Raw genomic sequence first — 16,401 nt, forward strand, 5'->3', positions numbered from 1 at the left:
GGTAAGGGACAGGTGACACACAGCTGAGACACAGGTGAGACACAGGTGAGACGAACGACACGCAGGTGAGGGCACCTGCAACGCGCAGCCCCGCCGGGACCTGCCAGGGGTCACCTGGAGCATCCCCTGTGTAAGTCCAGGTGTGTGCCCAGGTGTGCCCAGGTGTGTGCCCAGGTGTGCCCAGGTGCACTGACCAGCTCCATGTGCTTGAGGCTGTCCAGCAGCTTGCAGTGCCGGTTCTTGAGCCGGTGCCCGACCCCAAACCCCCCAGGTGTGTGCCCAGGTGTGCTCCCAGGTGTGCCCAGGTGTGTGCCCAGGTGTGCCCAGGTGTGCCCAGGTGCACTGACCAGCTCCATGTGCTTGAGGCTGTCGAGCAGCTTGCAGTGCCGGTTCTTGAGCCGGTGCCCGACCCCAAACCCCCCAGGTGTGTGCCCAGGTGTGCTCCTAGAGCCCCCAGGTGTGCTCCCAGGTGTGCCCAGGTGTGCCCAGGTGCACTGACCAGCTCCATGTGCTTGAGGCTGTCGAGCAGCTTGCAGTGCCGGTTCTTGAGCCGGTGCCTGACCCCAAACCCCCCAGGTGTGTGCCCAGGTGCGTGCCCAGGTGTGCTCCTAGAGCCCCCAGGTGTGTGCCCAGGTGTGCTCCTAGAGCCCCCAGGTGTGCCCAGGTGTGTGCCCTGGTGTGCTCCCAGGTGTGCCCAGGTGTGTGCCCAGGTGTGCCCAGGTGTGCCCAGGTGTGCCCAGGTGTGTGCCCAGGTGTGCTCCCAGGTGTGTGCCCAGGTGTGCCCAGGTGCACTGACCAGCTCCATGTGCTTGAGGCTGTCCAGCAGCTTGCAGTGCCGGTTCTTGAGCCGGTGCCCGACCCCAAACCCCCCAGGTGTGTGCCCAGGTGTGTGCCCAGGTGTGCCCCCAGGTGTGCCCAGGTGCGCACTGACCAGCTCCATGTGCTTGAGGCTGTCGAGCAGCTTGCAGTGCCGGTTCTTGAGGCGCTGCCCGACCCCAAACCCCCCGGGTGTGTGCCCAGGTGTGTGCCCAGGTGTGTGCCCAGGTGTGTGCCCAGGTGTGCCCAGGTGCACTGACCAGCTCCATGTGCTTGAGGCTGTCGAGCAGCTTGCAGTGCCGGTTCTTGAGCCGGTGCCCGACCCCAAACCCCCCAGGTGTGTGCCCAGGTGTGCTCCCAGGTGTGCCCAGGTGTGCCCAGGTGTGCCCAGGTGCACTGACCAGCTCCATGTGCTTGAGGCTGTCGAGCAGCTTGCAGTGCCGGTTCTTGAGCCGGTGCCCGACCCCAAACCCCCCAGGTGTGTGCCCAGGTATGCTCCCAGAGCCCCCAGGTGTGCTCCCAGGTGTGCCCAGGTGTGCCCAGGTGCACTGACCAGCTCCATGTGCTTGAGGCTGTCGAGCAGCTTGCAGTGCCGGTTCTTGAGGCGCTGCCCGACCCCAAACCCCCCGGGTGTGTGCCCAGGTGTGTGCCCAGGTGTGTGCCCAGGTGTGTGCCCAGGTGTGCCCAGGTGCACTGACCAGCTCCATGTGCTTGAGGCTGTCGAGCAGCTTGCAGTGCCGGTTCTTGAGCCGGTGCCCGACCCCAAACCCCCCAGGTGTGTGCCCAGGTGTGCTCCCAGGTGTGCCCAGGTGTGCCCAGGTGTGCCCAGGTGCACTGACCAGCTCCATGTGCTTGAGGCTGTCGAGCAGCTTGCAGTGCCGGTTCTTGAGCCGGTGCCCGACCCCAAACCCCCCAGGTGTGTGCCCAGGTATGCTCCCAGAGCCCCCAGGTGTGCTCCCAGGTGTGCCCAGGTGTGCCCAGGTGCACTGACCAGCTCCATGTGCTTGAGGCTGTCGAGCAGCTTGCAGTGCCGGTTCTTGAGCCGGTACCCGACCCCAAACCCCCCAGGTGTGTGCCCAGGTGTGTGCCCAGGTGTGCTCCTAGAGCCCCCAGGTGTGCCCAGGTGTGCCCAGGTGCACTGACCAGCTCCATGTGCTTGAGGCTGTCCAGCAGCTTGCAGTGCCGGTTCTTGAGCCGGTGCCCGACCCCAAACCCCCCAGGTGTGTGCCCAGGTGTGCTCCTAGAGCCCCCAGGTGTGCCCCCAGGTGTGCCCAGGTGTGCTCCCAGGTGTGCCCAGGTGTGCCCAGGTGTGCACTGACCAGCTCCATGTGCTTGAGGCTGTCGAGCAGCTTGCAGTGCCGGTTCTTGAGCCGGTGCCTGACCCTAAACCCCCCAGGTGTGTGCCCAGGTGTGTGCCCAGGTGTGCCCAGGTGCGTGCCCAGGTGTGCCCAGGTGCACTGACCAGCTCCATGTGCTTGAGGCTGTCGAGCAGCTTGCAGTGCCGGTTCTTGAGCCGGTGCCCGACCCCAAACCCCCCAGGTGTGTGCCCAGGTGTGCCCAGGTGTGTGCCCAGGTGTGCCCAGGTGCACTGACCAGCTCCATGTGCTTGAGGCTGTCGAGCAGCTTGCAGTGCCGGTTCTTGAGCCGGTGCCTGACCCCAAACCCCCCAGGTGTGTGCCCAGGTGTGCTCCTAGAGCCCCCAGGTGTGTGCCCAGGTGTGCCCAGGTGTGCCCAGGTGCGCACTGACCAGCTCCATGTGCTTGAGGCTGTCGAGCAGCTTGCAGTGCCGGTTCTTGAGCCGGTGCCCGACCCCAAACCCCCCAGGTGTGTGCCCAGGTGTGCCCAGGTGTGCTCCTAGAGCCCCCAGGTGTGTGCCCAGGTGTGCTCCCAGGTGTGCCCAGGTGTGCCCAGGTGTGCCCAGGTGCACTGACCAGCTCCATGTGCTTGAGGCTGTCGAGCAGCTTGCAGTGCCGGTTCTTGAGCCGGTGCCTGACCCCAAACCCCCCAGGTGTGTGCCCAGGTGTGCTCCTAGAGCCCCCAGGTGTGTGCCCAGGTGTGCCCAGGTGTGTGCCCAGGTGTGCCCAGGTGCACTGACCAGCTCCATGTGCTTGAGGCTGTCGAGCAGCTTGCAGTGCCGGTTCTTGAGGCGCTGCCCGACCCCAAACCCCCCAGGTGTGCTCCTAGAACCTCCAGGTGTGCTCCCAGGTGTGCCCAGGTGTGCCCAGGTGTGCCCAGGTGCACTGACCAGCTCCATGTGCTTGAGGCTGTCGAGCAGCTTGCAGTGCCGGTTCTTGAGGCGCTGCCCGACCCCAAACCCCCCAGGTGTGTGCCCAGGTGTGTGCCCAGGTGTGTGCCCAGGTGTGCTCCTAGAGCCCCCAGGTGTGTGCCCAGGTGTGTGCCCAGGTGTGCCCAGGTGTGCCCAGGTGCACTGACCAGCTCCATGTGCTTGAGGCTGTCGAGCAGCTTGCAGTGCCGGTTCTTGAGCCGGTGCCCGACCCCAAACCCCCCAGGTGTGTGCCCAGGTGTGTGCCCAGGTGTGTGCCCAGGTGTGCCCAGGTGTGCCCAGGTGTGCCCAGGTGCACTGACCAGCTCCATGTGCTTGAGGCTGTCGAGCAGCTTGCAGTGCCGGTTCTTGAGCCGGTGCGCCTCGTCGATGACGGCGCAGCGCCAGGGCACCTCGCGCAGCTCGGGGCAGTCGCTCAGGATCATCTCGAAGGTGGTGATGAGCGCGTCGAACTTGTACGCACCTGGGATCAGCCGGCCCTGCAGGTGCGCACAGGTAACGCAGGTGAGCTCACCTCGCCGCCCCCACGGGGCGTCTCCTATCTCTGAATCACCTGCCGGGCTGCTGTGGTACACTGGGATATGTGTACAGGTGTGTACAGGTGTGCACAGGTGTGTAATTGATCCCATACAGGTGTGCACAGGTAGGACAGGTGAGCTCACCTCGCCGACCCCATGGGGTGTCTCCTATCTCTGGATCACCTGCCGGGCTGCTGTGGTACACTGGGATATGTGTACAGGTGCGTACAGGTGTGTAATTGATCCCATACAGGTGTGCACAGGTGGGACAGGTGAGCTCACCCCGCCGACCCCATGGGGCGTGTCCTACCTCTGGGTCACCTGCCAGGCAGCTGCGGTACGTGATGGTGTGTGCACAGGTGTGTCACTAACCCCATACAGGTGTATTACAGACCCCATACAGGTGTGCACAGGTGGGACAGGTGAGCTCACCTCGCCGACCCCATGGGGCGTGTCCTATCTCTGGGTCACCTGCCGGGCTGCTGTGGCACGCCATGATACATGTACAGGCGTGTACAGGTGTGTACAGGTGTGTAACTGATCCCATACAGGTGTGCACAGGTAACACAGGTGTGCACAGGTGAGCTCACCTTGCTGTCCTTGCAGTACATCTCGTACTGCTGGATCATCTGCCGGCTGGCCAGGCTCCCATGGTACACCATGGGGTGTGCACAGGTGTGTCACAGGTGTGTCACTGACCCCATACAGGTGTATCACACACACAATACAGGTGTATCACAGACCCCATACAGGTGTGCACAGGTGTGCACAGGTGAGCTCACCTTGCTGTCCTTGCAGTACATCTCGTACTGCTGGATCATCTGCCGGCTGGCCAGGCTCCCGTGGTACACGATGGTGTGTGCACAGGTGTGTCACAGGTGTGTTACACACAGCACAGGTGTGCACAGGTGTGCACAGGCGAGCTCACCTTGCTGTCCTTGCAGTACATCTCGTACTGCTGGATCATCTGCCGGCTGGCCAGGCTCCCGTGGTACACGATGGTGTGTGCACAGGTGTGTCACTGACCCCATACAGGTGTATCACAGACCCCATACAGGTGTATCACAGACCCCATACAGGTGTGCACAGGTGTGCACAGGTGAGCTCACCTTGCTGTCCTTGCAGTACATCTCGTACTGCTGGATCATCTGCCGGCTGGCCAGGCTCCCGTGGTGCACCATGGTGTGTGCACAGGTGTGTGCACAGGTGTGTCACAGGTGTGTTATACACAATACAGGTGTGCACAGGTGTGCACAGGTGAGCTCACCTTGCTGTCCTTGCAGTACATCTCGTACTGCTGGATCATCTGCCGGCTGGCCAGGCTCCCGTGGTACACGATGGTGTTCAGCCCCGTCCAGGTGCCGAACTCGCGCTCCCAGTTGGCGATGGTGGAGAGCGGCGCGATCACCAGGTAGGGGCCGCGCACACCTGCGCCGTGCACCTCCTGCAGGAAGGCGATCGACTGGATCGTCTTGCCCAGCCCCATCTCGTCCGCCAGGATGCAGTTCTGCCTGCGCGACAGGTGAGGCACAGGTGAGGCACAGGTGAGAGGGGGAGACACAGGTGAAATGCAGGTGAGTGAAAGGTGAGTGACAGGTGAGTGAAAGGTGAGACACAGGTGAGACAGGTGAGCGACAGGTGAGTGAAAGGTGAGTGAAAGGTGAGACACAGGTGAGACACAGGTGAGCGACAGGTGAGAGGGGGAGACACAGGTGAGATGCAGGTGAGTGAAAGGTGAGACACAGGTGAGACACAGGTGAGCGACAGGTGAGACAGGGTGAGACACAGGTGAGACGCAGGTGAGACACAGGGGAGACACAGGTGAGACACAGGTGAGTGAAAGGTGAGTGAAAAGTGAGACACAGGTGAGACACGCGTGAGACACAGGTGAGTGAAAGGTGAGTAAAAGGTGAGTGAAAGGTGAGGACAGGTGAGATACAAGTGAGCCACAGGTGAGCCACAGGTGAGCCATAGGTGAGACACAGGTGAGTGACAGGTGAGTGACAGGTGAGTGACAGGTGAGACACAGGTGAGCGACAGGTGAGACACAGCTGAGACGCAGGTAAGCGACAGGTGAGACACAAGTGAGATGCAGGTGAGACACAGGTGAGATGCAGGTGAGCCACAGGTGAGCGACAGGTGAGCCACAGGTGAGGTGCGAGTGGGACAGGTAACGAACACCCGGGACAGGTAATGAGTGTCTGAAATACACCTGAGACAGGTAACGAGCACCTGGGACAGGTAATGAACACCTGAAATACACCTAGGACAGGTATTGTGCACCTCGGACAGGTAATGCACACCTGGGACAAGTAAGGTGCACGTGAGACAGGTAAGGTGCACCTGGGACAGGTAATGTGCACCGCAGTCGGGTAACATGCAACTGCCATACACCTGGGGTACACCTGAGACAGGCAAGGTACACCTGGAATACACCTGAGATACCCCTGGGACAGGTCAGACACCACCTGGGACACACCTGGGACACATAACACAACAGGTGTGCTCACCTGTCCCAGGTACCCTCACCTGCCCCAGCCATTCCCCAGGTGTGTTACCTGTGCCAGGTGTGCTCACCTGTCCCGGCTGTCTTCCCCAGCCGTTCCCCAGGTGTTTCCCCATTCCCCAGGTGTGTTACCTGTGCCCAGGTGTGCCCAGGTGTGCTCACCTGTTGTACCAGTTGAAGAGCAGCCAGTTGACCCCCTCCAGCTGGTACTGCCCGACAGGTGTGCTCACCTGTCCCGGCTGTTTTCCCCAGCCATTCCCCAGGTGTTTCCCCGTTCCCCAGGTGTGTTACCTGTGCCCAGGTGTGCTCACCTGTTGTACCAGTTGAAGAGCAGCCAGTTGACCCCCTCCAGCTGGTACTGCCCGACAGGTGTGCTCACCTGTCCTGGCTGTTTTCCCCAGGTGTTTCCCGTTTCCCAGGTGTGTTACCTGTGCTCAGGTGTGCCCAGGTGTGCTCACCTGTTGTACCAGTTGAAGAGCAGCCAGTTGACCCCCTCCAGCTGGTACTGCCCGACAGGTGTGCTCACCTGTCCCGGCTGTTTTCCCCTATCCTGGCTGTTTTCCCCAGGTGTTTCCCCATTCCCCAGGTGTTGCCCAGGTGTGTTACCTGTGCCCAGGTGTGCTCACCTGTTGTACCAGTTGAAGAGCAGCCAGTTGACCCCCTCCAGCTGGTACTGCCCGACAGGTGTGCTCACCTGTCCCGGCTGTTTTCCCCAGCCATTCCCCAGGTGTTTCCCAGGTGTGTTACCTGTGCCCAGGTGTGCCCAGGTGTGCTCACCTGTTGTACCAGTTGAAGAGCAGCCAGTTGACCCCCTCCAGCTGGTACTGCCCGACAGGTGTGCTCACCTGTCCCGGCTGTTTTCCCCAGGTGTTTTCCCGTTCCCCAGGTGTGTTACCTGTGCCCAGGTGTGCTCACCTGTTGTACCAGTTGAAGAGCAGCCAGTTGACCCCCTCCAGCTGGTACTGCCCGACAGGTGTGCTCACCTGTCCCGGCTGTTTTCCCCAGGTGTTCCCCCGTTCCCCAGGTGTGTTACCTGTGCCCAGGTGTGCCCAGGTGTGCTCACCTGTTGTACCAGTTGAAGAGCAGCCAGTTGACCCCCTCCAGCTGGTACTGCCCGACAGGTGTGCTCACCTGTCCCGGCTGTTTTCCCCAGGTGTTTCCCCATTCCCCAGGTGTTTCCCCATTCCCCAGGTGTGTTACCTGTGCCCAGGTGTGCTCACCTGTTGTACCAGTTGAAGAGCAGCCAGTTGACCCCCTCCAGCTGGTACTGCCCGACAGGTGTGCTCACCTGTCCCGGCTGTTTTCCCCTATCCTCGCTGTTTTCCCCAGGTGTTTCCCCGTTCCCCAGGTGTGTTACCTGTGCCCAGGTGTGCTCACCTGTTGTACCAGTTGAAGAGCAGCCAGTTGACCCCCCTCCAGCTGGTACTCCCGCAGCCGGTTGTGGTTCTTGTACTCGTGCGACGCCTCCAGCTTCTTCCAGGCCCCGGCCTGGGGGCGCGGGCTGCGCAGGTGAGACAGGTGAGACACAGGTGAGACACAGGTGAGACACGGGTGAGATAGGTGAGGTACAGGTGAGATACAGATGAGACACAGGTGAGTCAAGTGAGACAGGTGAGACACAGGTGAGACACAGGTGAGTCAGGTGAGACAGGTGAGTCAGGTGAGTCAGGTGAGATACAGGTGAGATACAGGTGAGACAGGTGAGGTACAGGTGAGTCAGGTGAGGTACAGGTGAGTCAGGTGAGACAGGTGAGACCGGTGAGACAGGTGAGACACATCAGTCAGGTGAAGTACATGTAAGACAAGGGAGATACAGGTGAGTCAGGTGAGTCAGGTGAGGTACAGGTGAGTCAGGTGAGACACAGGTGAGACAGGTGAGGTACAGGTGAGACAGGTGAGACAGGTGAGACACAGGTGAGACAGGTGAGGTACAGGTGAGATACAAGTGAGATACAGGTGAGATCAGGTGAGATACAAGTGAGATACAAGTGAGACACAGGTGAGACAGGTGAGACAGGTGAGGGTACAGGTGAGATTAGGTGAGATACAAGTGAGATACAGGTGAGATACAGGTGAGACAGGTGAGATACAGGTGAGACCCAGGTGAGACAGGTATGCAGTATTCACCTGCAGGGGGCAGGGCTCACCTATAAGGGGCGTGTCTCACCTGTAAGGAACCTGTCTCACCTGTAAGGGCCCTGTCTCACCTGCGGGGCCTGTCTCACCTGCGGGCCCTGTCTCACCTATAAGGGGCGTGTCTCACCTGTAAGGAACCTGTCTCACCTGCGGGGGGGCGTGTCTCACCTATAAGGGGCCTGTCTCACCTGTAAGGGGCCTGTCTCACCTGCGGGGCGTGTCTCACCTATAAGGGGCGTGTCTCACTTGTAAGGGGCGTGTCTCACCTGCGGGGCGTGTCTCACCTGGCAGGGGCGTGTCTCACCTGTAAGGAACCTGTCTCACCTGTGGGGGGTGTGTCTCACCTATAAGGGGCGTGTCTCACCTGTAAGGGGCGTGTCTCACCTGTCGGGGGCGTGTCTCACCTGCGGGGGTGTGTCTCACCTGTAAGGGGCGTGTCTCACCTGCGGGGCGTGTCTCACCTGCGGGGGGCGTGTCTCACCTGCGGGGCGTTGTCTCACCTATAAGGGGCGTGTCTCACTTGCAAGGGGCGTGTCTCACCTGCGGGGGCGTGTCTCACCTGCAGGGCGTGTCTCACCTGTAAGGGGCGTGTCTCACCTGTGGGCCCTGTCTCACCTGAGGGGTGCGTGTCTCACCTGTGGGGCGTGTCTCACCTGCGGGGGCGTGTCTCACCTGTAAGGAACCTGTCTCACCTGCGGGGGGCGTGTCTCACCTATAAGGGGCGTGTCTCACTTGTAAGGGGCGTGTCTCACCTGCGGGGCGTGTCTCACCTGCAGGGGCGTGTCTCACCTGTAAGGGGTGTGTCTCACCTGCGGGGCGTGTCTCACCTGCGGGGGGGCGTGTCTCACCTGTGGGGCGTGTCTCACCTGCGGGGGGCGTGTCTCACCTGTCTCTTGAGCTCGGGGGTGCCGCGCCTGGATCCGTTTGAACTCGGCGATTTTGGCCTCGTCCACGTCCTCCTGCAGCTCCCAGGTGCTGTCCTCGTAGGGCAGCGAGCACCACTTCACCAGGTAGTACACCACGGGCTGCGGAACACCTGGGCAGGTGAGCGACCTCACCTGGGCAGGTGAGGTAATACACCACGGGCTGCGGAACACCTGGGCAGGTGAGCGGGCTCACCTGGGCAGGTGAGGTAATACACCTGGGCAGGTAACACACCTGGGCAGGTAATGTAATACACCTGGGCAGGTGAGGTAATACACCACGGGCTGGGGAACACCTGGGCAGGTGAGCGGGCTCACCTGGGCAGGTGAGGTAACACACCTGGGCAGGTAATCTAATACACCACGGGCTGGGAACACACCTGGGCAGGTGAGCGGGCTCACCTGGGCAGGTAATGTAACACACTTGGGCAGGTAATGTAATACACCTGGGCAGGTGAGGTAATACACCACGGGCTGGGGAACACCTGGGCAGGTGAGCGGGCTCACCTGGGCAGGTGAGGTAACACACCTGGGCAGGTAACACACCTGGGCAGGTAATGTAACACACCTGGGCAGGTAATGTAACACACCTGGGCAGGTGAGGTAATACACCATGGGCTGGGGGAACACCTGGGCAGGTGAGCGGGCTCACCTGGGCAGGTGAGGTAACACACCTGGGCAGGTAACACACCTGGGCAGGTAATGTAACACACCTGGGCAGGTGAGGTAACACACCACGGGCTGGGGAACACCTGGGCAGGTGAAGGGGCTCACCTGGGCAGGTGAGGTAACACACCACGGGCTGGGGAACACCTGGGCAGGTGAGCGGGCTCACCTGGGCAGGTGAGGGTAACACACCTGGGCAGGTAATGTAATACACCACGGGCTGGGGAACACCTGGGCAGGTGAGCGGGCTCACCTGGGCAGGTAATGTAACACACCTGGGCAGGTAATGTAACACACCTGGGCAGGTGAGGGAGCTCACCTGGGCAGGGGATGGATAAACCACAAGGCTGGGGGAGGGGAACACACCTGGACACACCTGGGCAGGTGACCCAGCCCAGAACAGGGGGGGACACACCTGGGCAGGTGACCCAGCCCAGAACGGGGGACACACCTGGACACACCTGGGCAGGTGACCCAGCCCAGAACGGGGGGGGGGGACACACCTGGACACACCTGGGCAGGTGACCCGCCAGGGTGAAATCCGTTGAGAACCCCAAATTTTGGGGTTTTTCTACCCCAGAACCACAAAAATCCCCAATTTTGGGATTCTACCTTTGGGAAATTGATGGAAATCCCAAATTTTGGGGTTTTTAACAGCACAAAAGCACAAAAAACCCAACTTTGGGGTTCTGCCACCCCAAACCCCCTGAAAATGCCCAATTTTAGATTTTTAACCCCAAAATCCCCAGTTTCACATTTTTTACCCAAAATCCCCAATTTCACATTTTTTAACCCCAAACCCCCCAATTTCACATTTTGACCCAAAATCCCAATTTTATGTTTTTAACCCAAAATCCCAATTTCACATTTTTAACCCCAGAAACTCCCAAATTTCACATTTTTAACCCCAGAAACTCCCAAATTTCACATTTTTAACCCCAGAAACTCCCAAATTTTCACATTTTTAACCCCAAACCCCCAATTTCACATTTTTTAACCCCCAAACTCCCCAATGTTCTATTTTTTACCCCAAACCCCAAATCTGCCGTTTTTCACCCCAAACCCCGTCCCCGCCCACCTCGCCGTTGTCCTTGTCCACGCTGTGCGACTCGTCCAGGATCCGATCCACCTCCACGTAGTCGGGGGTTGAAGGGCTCCTCATCCTGGAGCCCCAAAATCCGCTTTTTCCACCCCAAAATCTGCCTCTGCCCCGCTTCCCCCGGATCTCCCCCAAAATCCCCCAATTTTGCCCCCAAAATCCCCCAATTTCCCCCCAAAATCCCCATTTTTCTCCCAAAATCCCTCAATTTCCCCCCCAATATCCCCCAATTTCCCCCCCCAAATCCCCATTTTTTCTCCCAAAAATCCCCCAATTTCCCCCCAAAATCCCTCAATTTCCCCCCTAAAAAAACCCCATTATTCCCCCGAAAAAAACCCCGGATTTTTCCTAAAACCTCGGGGTTTTCCCCCCAAAACCCCCGCAATTTTTCCACCCAAAAACCCCCAATTTTTGCCCCACAAAACCCCGGATTTTTTCCCAAACCCCCATTTTTTCCCCAACCCCCCCCGTTTTTTCCCCCAAAACCCCCGGGTTTTTCCCCCAAAACCCCCATTTTTTTCCCAAACCCCCATTTTTTTCCCAAACCCCCATTTTTTCCCCCAAACCCCCCATGTTTTTCCCAAACCCCCATTTTTCCCCCCAAAACCCCCCAGATTTTCTCCCAAACCCCCAATTCTTCCCCCAAAACCCCCGTTTTTTTCTCCCCCAAACCCCCCAGATTTTTCCCCAAACCCCCGATTTTTCCCCCAAATCCTCTGGATTTTTCCCAAACCCCCCGTTTTTCCCCCCAAACCCCCGTTTTTTTCCCCCCTAAACCCCCGGGTTTTTTCCCCAAAACCCCCGTTTTTTTCCCCAAACCCCCATTTTTTTTCCCAAACCCCCGTTTTTCCCCAAACCCGCCCGTTTTTCCCCCAAACCCCCATTTTTTCCCCCAAACCCCTGTTTTTTTTTCCCCCCAAGCCCCGTTTTTTTCCCCCAAAAACCCCCGTTTTTTCCCCCAAACCCCCATTTTTCCCCAAAACCCCCGTTTTTCCCCCCAAAACCCCCATTTTTTCCCCCCAAAACCCCCCGTTTTTTTCCCCCAAAACCCCCATTTTTTTCCCCAAAAACCCCCCGTTTTTTTCCCCCAAAAACCCCCATTTTTTCCCCCAAAACCCCCCGTTTTTTCCCTCCAAAACCCCCATTTTTTTCCCAAACCCCCGTTTTTTCCCAAACCCCCATTTTTTCCCCCAAACCCCCCGTTTTTTTTTCCCAAACCCCCGTTTTTTTTCCCCAACCCCCCATTTTTCCCCCAAACCCGTTTTTTTTTCCCCCAAGCCCCGTTTTTTCCCCCAAACTCCTGTTTTTCCCCAAAACCCCCCCATTTTTCCCCCAAAACCCCCCAGATTTTTTCCCAAAACCCCCCCGTTTTTTTCCCAAAACCCCCGTTTTTTCCCAAAACCCCCCGTTTTTTCCCCCAAACCCCCCATTTTCTTCCCCAAACCCCCCCATTTTTCCCCCAAACCCCCCGTTTTTTTTTTTCCCAAAAACCCCCCGTTTTTTTTCCCCCAAACCCCTTAGATTTTTCCCCAAACCCCCAATTTTTTTTCCCCAAAACCCCCGTTTTTTTCCCCCAAAACCCCTGGGTTTTTTCCCCAAACCCCAGATTTTCCCCCCAAACCCCCCGTTTTTTTTCCCCAAAACCCCCGTTTTTTTCCCAAAACCCCCGTTTTTTCCCCCGTTTTCCCCCCGTTCCAGAACGTTCCGGCACCTCGTGGAAGAAGTGCCGCATTTGGTTCATCTTGGTCTTGAAGCGCTTCAGCTTCTGGTGGATCCTCTTGTCCTTCTCCAGCTGCGCGATCGTCGCCCACGTCGCAGTGCAGGTAGGAGCTGGGGGCGGGGCCAGCGTCACCTGCCGCAGGTGAGGCCCCGCCCCCCCCGCTGGGACCCCCCGAAACCGCCCGAAACCACCCCAAAAAAATGAGCGAAAACCACCCAAAAATGAGCGAAAACCACCCAAAAATGAGCGAAAACCACCCAAAAATGAACAAAAACGAGCCCAGAATGAGCAGTGCAGGTAGGAGCTGGGGGGCGGGGCCAGCGTCACCTGCCGCAGGTGAGGCCCCGCCCCCCCCGCCCGGGACCCCAAAACTGCCCGAAATCACCCCAAAAAATGAGCGAAAACCACCCAAAAATGAGCAAAAACCACCCCAAAATGAGCCCAAAACGGAACAAAAACGACCCAAAAATGAACAAAAACGAGCCAGAATGAGCAGTGCAGGTAGGAGCTGGGGGCGGGGCCAGCGTCACCTGCCGCAGGTGAGGCCCCGCCCCCCCCCAGCTGGGACCCCCCAAAACCGCCCGAAATCACCCCAAAAAATGAGTGAAAACCATCCAAAAATGAGCGAAAACCACCCAAAAATGAGCAAAAAATGAACAAAAACGACCCAAAAATGAACAAAAAACCACCCCAAAATGAGCCAGAACGAGCCCAGAATGAGCAGTGCAGGGAGGAGCTGGGGGCGGGGCCAGCGTCACCTGCCGCAGGTGAGGCCCCGCCCCCCGCCCGGGACCCCAAAACCGCCCGAAATCACCCCAAAAAATGAGCCAAAACCACCCAAAAATGAGCAAAAACCACCCCAAAATGAACAAAACCGAGCCCAGAATGAGCAGTGCAGGGAGGAGCTGGGGGCGGGGGCCAGCGTCACCTGCCGCAGGTGAGGCCCCGCCCCCCCCGCCCGGACCCCGAAATCGCCCAAAATCACCCAAAAAAATGAGCCAAAACCACCCAAAAATGAGCAAAAACCACCCCAGAATGAGCCAGAACGAGCCCAGAATGAGCAGTGCAGGGAGGAGCTGGGGGCGGGGCCAGCGTCACCTGCCGCAGGTGAGGCCCCGCCCCCCCGCCCGGGACCCCAAAACTGCCCAAAATCGCCCCAAAAAATGAGCCAAAACCACCCAAAAATGAGCGAAAACCACCCAAAAAATGAGCGAAAATGAACAAAAACGACCCAAAAATGAACAAAAACGAGCCCAGAATGAGCCAGAACGAGCCCAGAATGAGCAGTGCAGGGAGGAGCTGGGGGCGGGGCCAGCGTCACCTGCCGCAGGTGAGGCCCCGCCCCCCGCCCGGGACCCCAAAACCGCCCGAAATCACCCCAAAAAATGAGCGAAAACCACCCAAAAATGAGCAAAAACCACCCCAAAATGAACACAAACGAGCCCAGAATGAGCAGTGCAGGGAGGAGCTGGGGGCGGGGCCAGCGTCACCTGCCGCAGGTGAGGCCCCGCCCCCCCCCCGCCTGGGACCCCAAAACCGCCCGAAATCGCCTCCCAAAAAAATGAGCGAAAACGCCCAAAAATGAGCAGAATTCCTTCTGAATGAAGAAAAATGGCCCAAAACGCCCAAAAATGACCCCAAAACGGCCAAAAATGACCCCAAACTGACCCCGAGTGACCCCAACCATGAGTGACCGCGAGTGACCCCGAGGTGACCTCAAATGACCCCAAGTGACCACAAATGACCCCGAGGTGACCCCGAGTGACCATAAATGACCCTGAGTGACCACAAATGACCATAAATGACCCCGAGTGACCCCGAGTGACCGCGAGTGACCACAAATGACCATAACTGACCCTGAGTGACCCCAAGTGACCCCGAGTGACCATAACTGACCCCGAGTGACCCCGAGTGACCATAAATGACCATAAACTGACCCTGACTGACCGTAAATGACCCCGAGTGACCCCGAGTGACCCCAAATGACCATAACTGACCCCAAGTGACCCCGAGTGACCATAACTGACCCCGAGTGACCACAAATGACCATAAATGACCCCGAGTGACCATAACTGACCCCGAGTGCCCCGCGAGTGACCCCAAGTGACCATAAATGACCATAACTGACCCCGAGTGACCACAAATGACCCCGAATGACCACAAAAGACCCCGAGTGAGTCCGAGTGACCATAACTGACCCTGAGTGACCCCGAGTGACCACAAATGACCCTGAGTGACCCCCAAGTGACCGCGAGTGACCCCGAGAGACCACAAATGACCCCGAGTGACCATAACTGACCCTGAGTGACCCTGAGTGACCATAACTGACCCCGAGTGACCCTGAGTGACCCTGAGTGACCATAACTGACCCCGAGTGACCCTGAGTGACCATAACTGACCCCGAGTGACCCCGAGTGACCCCGAGGTGACCCCGAGTGACCGCGAGTGACCGCTGGGCGGGCGGCGGGCACCTACTAGTTCTTGTACTTGACGAAGAACTCCTCGGCCCTCCACCACCTGTCCCGAGGGCAGCTGCGGGCCACGACGACGATGACGAGGAGGAGGGTGAGGAGGAGGAGGAGGGTGAGGAAGGCCCCCAGGCCGCCCCCAGGCCGCCCCCAGGCCACCCGCTGACCGCTGGGCCGCTGACCGCTGGCCGCTGACCGCTCACCTCCTTCTTGACCACGCGCATGGACAGGACCTTGTCCACGATGGCGGCGTCCTCCTCGCTCGGGTTCTCCTGCGGGACGGGAGGAGGAGGAGGAGGCACGGGAGGAAGGTCAGCGGGGGCCAGGAAGGCGAGGGGGGACGGGGAGGAGGAGGAGGAGGAGGAGGAGGATGGACGGGAGGAAGGTCAGCAGGGGTGAGGAAGGTGAGGGGGGACGGAGGGGGTGAGGAGGAGGAGGAGGGTGGGGTGGGGATGAAGGTCGTGGGCATGGAGGGGGTGAGGAGGAGGAGGATGGGGATGAAGGGCACGGGGACGGAGGAGCGAGGAGGATGATGGAGACGGGATGAAGGGGATGAAGGTCACGGAGGAGGTGAGGAGGATGAAGGTGGCGATGAAGATGATGGGGATGATGGGGATGAAGGTCATGGAGGAAGTGAGGAAGATGAAGGTGGCGATGAAGATGATGGAGATGATGGGGATGAAGGTCATGGAGGAGGTGAGGAGGATGAAGGTGGCGATGAAGATGATGGAGATGATGGGAATGGGATGGGGATGAAGGTCACGGAGGAGATGAGGATGATGGGAACGGGGATGAAGAAGGTGAGGAGGATGAAGGAGGCGATGAAGATGACGGAGATGGGATGAAGGGGATGAAGGTCACGGGAGGAGATGAGGAGGATGAAGGTGGTGATGAAGATGATGGGATGAAGGGGATGAAGGTCATGGAGGAGGTGAGGAGGATGATGGGAACGGGGATGAAGAAGGTGAGGAAGATGAAGGTGGTGATAAAGACGATGAAGATGGGATGAAGGGGATGAAGGTCACGGAAGAGGTGAGGAGGATGAAGGGAACGGGATGGGGATGATCACAGGGATGAAGAACGTGAGGAGGATGAAGGTGGCGATGAAGATGATGGAGATGATGGGAAACGGGATGGGGATGAAGGTCATGGGAATGAAGAAGTCGAGGAGGAAGAGGATGGGGATGAAGGGCACGGGGACGGAGGAGCGAGGAGGATGATGGAGACGGGATGAAGGGGATGAAGGTCACGGAGGAGGTGAGGAG

General features: G+C 59.0%; 1 protein-coding gene across 1 annotated transcript in view; it reads right to left on the reverse strand.

Moving 5' to 3' along the window:
- Positions 1-16,401, reverse strand: part of LOC128802931 (chromodomain-helicase-DNA-binding protein 8-like) — a gene marked incomplete at its 3' end in the record, with an annotated part of 45,556 nt that overhangs the window by 18,664 nt on the left and 10,491 nt on the right. The window contains 11 exon segments of the mRNA XM_053969489.1: positions 3,403-3,579; positions 4,886-5,129; positions 7,502-7,536; positions 7,538-7,612; positions 9,127-9,285; positions 10,928-10,993; positions 10,995-11,012; positions 12,660-12,759; positions 13,159-13,176; positions 15,144-15,185; positions 15,329-15,408. Of these exon segments, the coding sequence (XP_053825464.1) occupies positions 3,403-3,579; positions 4,886-5,129; positions 7,502-7,536; positions 7,538-7,612; positions 9,127-9,285; positions 10,928-10,993; positions 10,995-11,012; positions 12,660-12,759; positions 13,159-13,176; positions 15,144-15,185; positions 15,329-15,408 (1,014 nt within the window).

The sequence above is a fragment of the Vidua macroura genome, unplaced genomic scaffold (assembly GCF_024509145.1).
Source record: "Vidua macroura isolate BioBank_ID:100142 unplaced genomic scaffold, ASM2450914v1 whyUn_scaffold_217, whole genome shotgun sequence".
In the NCBI taxonomy this organism is placed as follows: domain Eukaryota; kingdom Metazoa; phylum Chordata; class Aves; order Passeriformes; family Viduidae; genus Vidua; species Vidua macroura.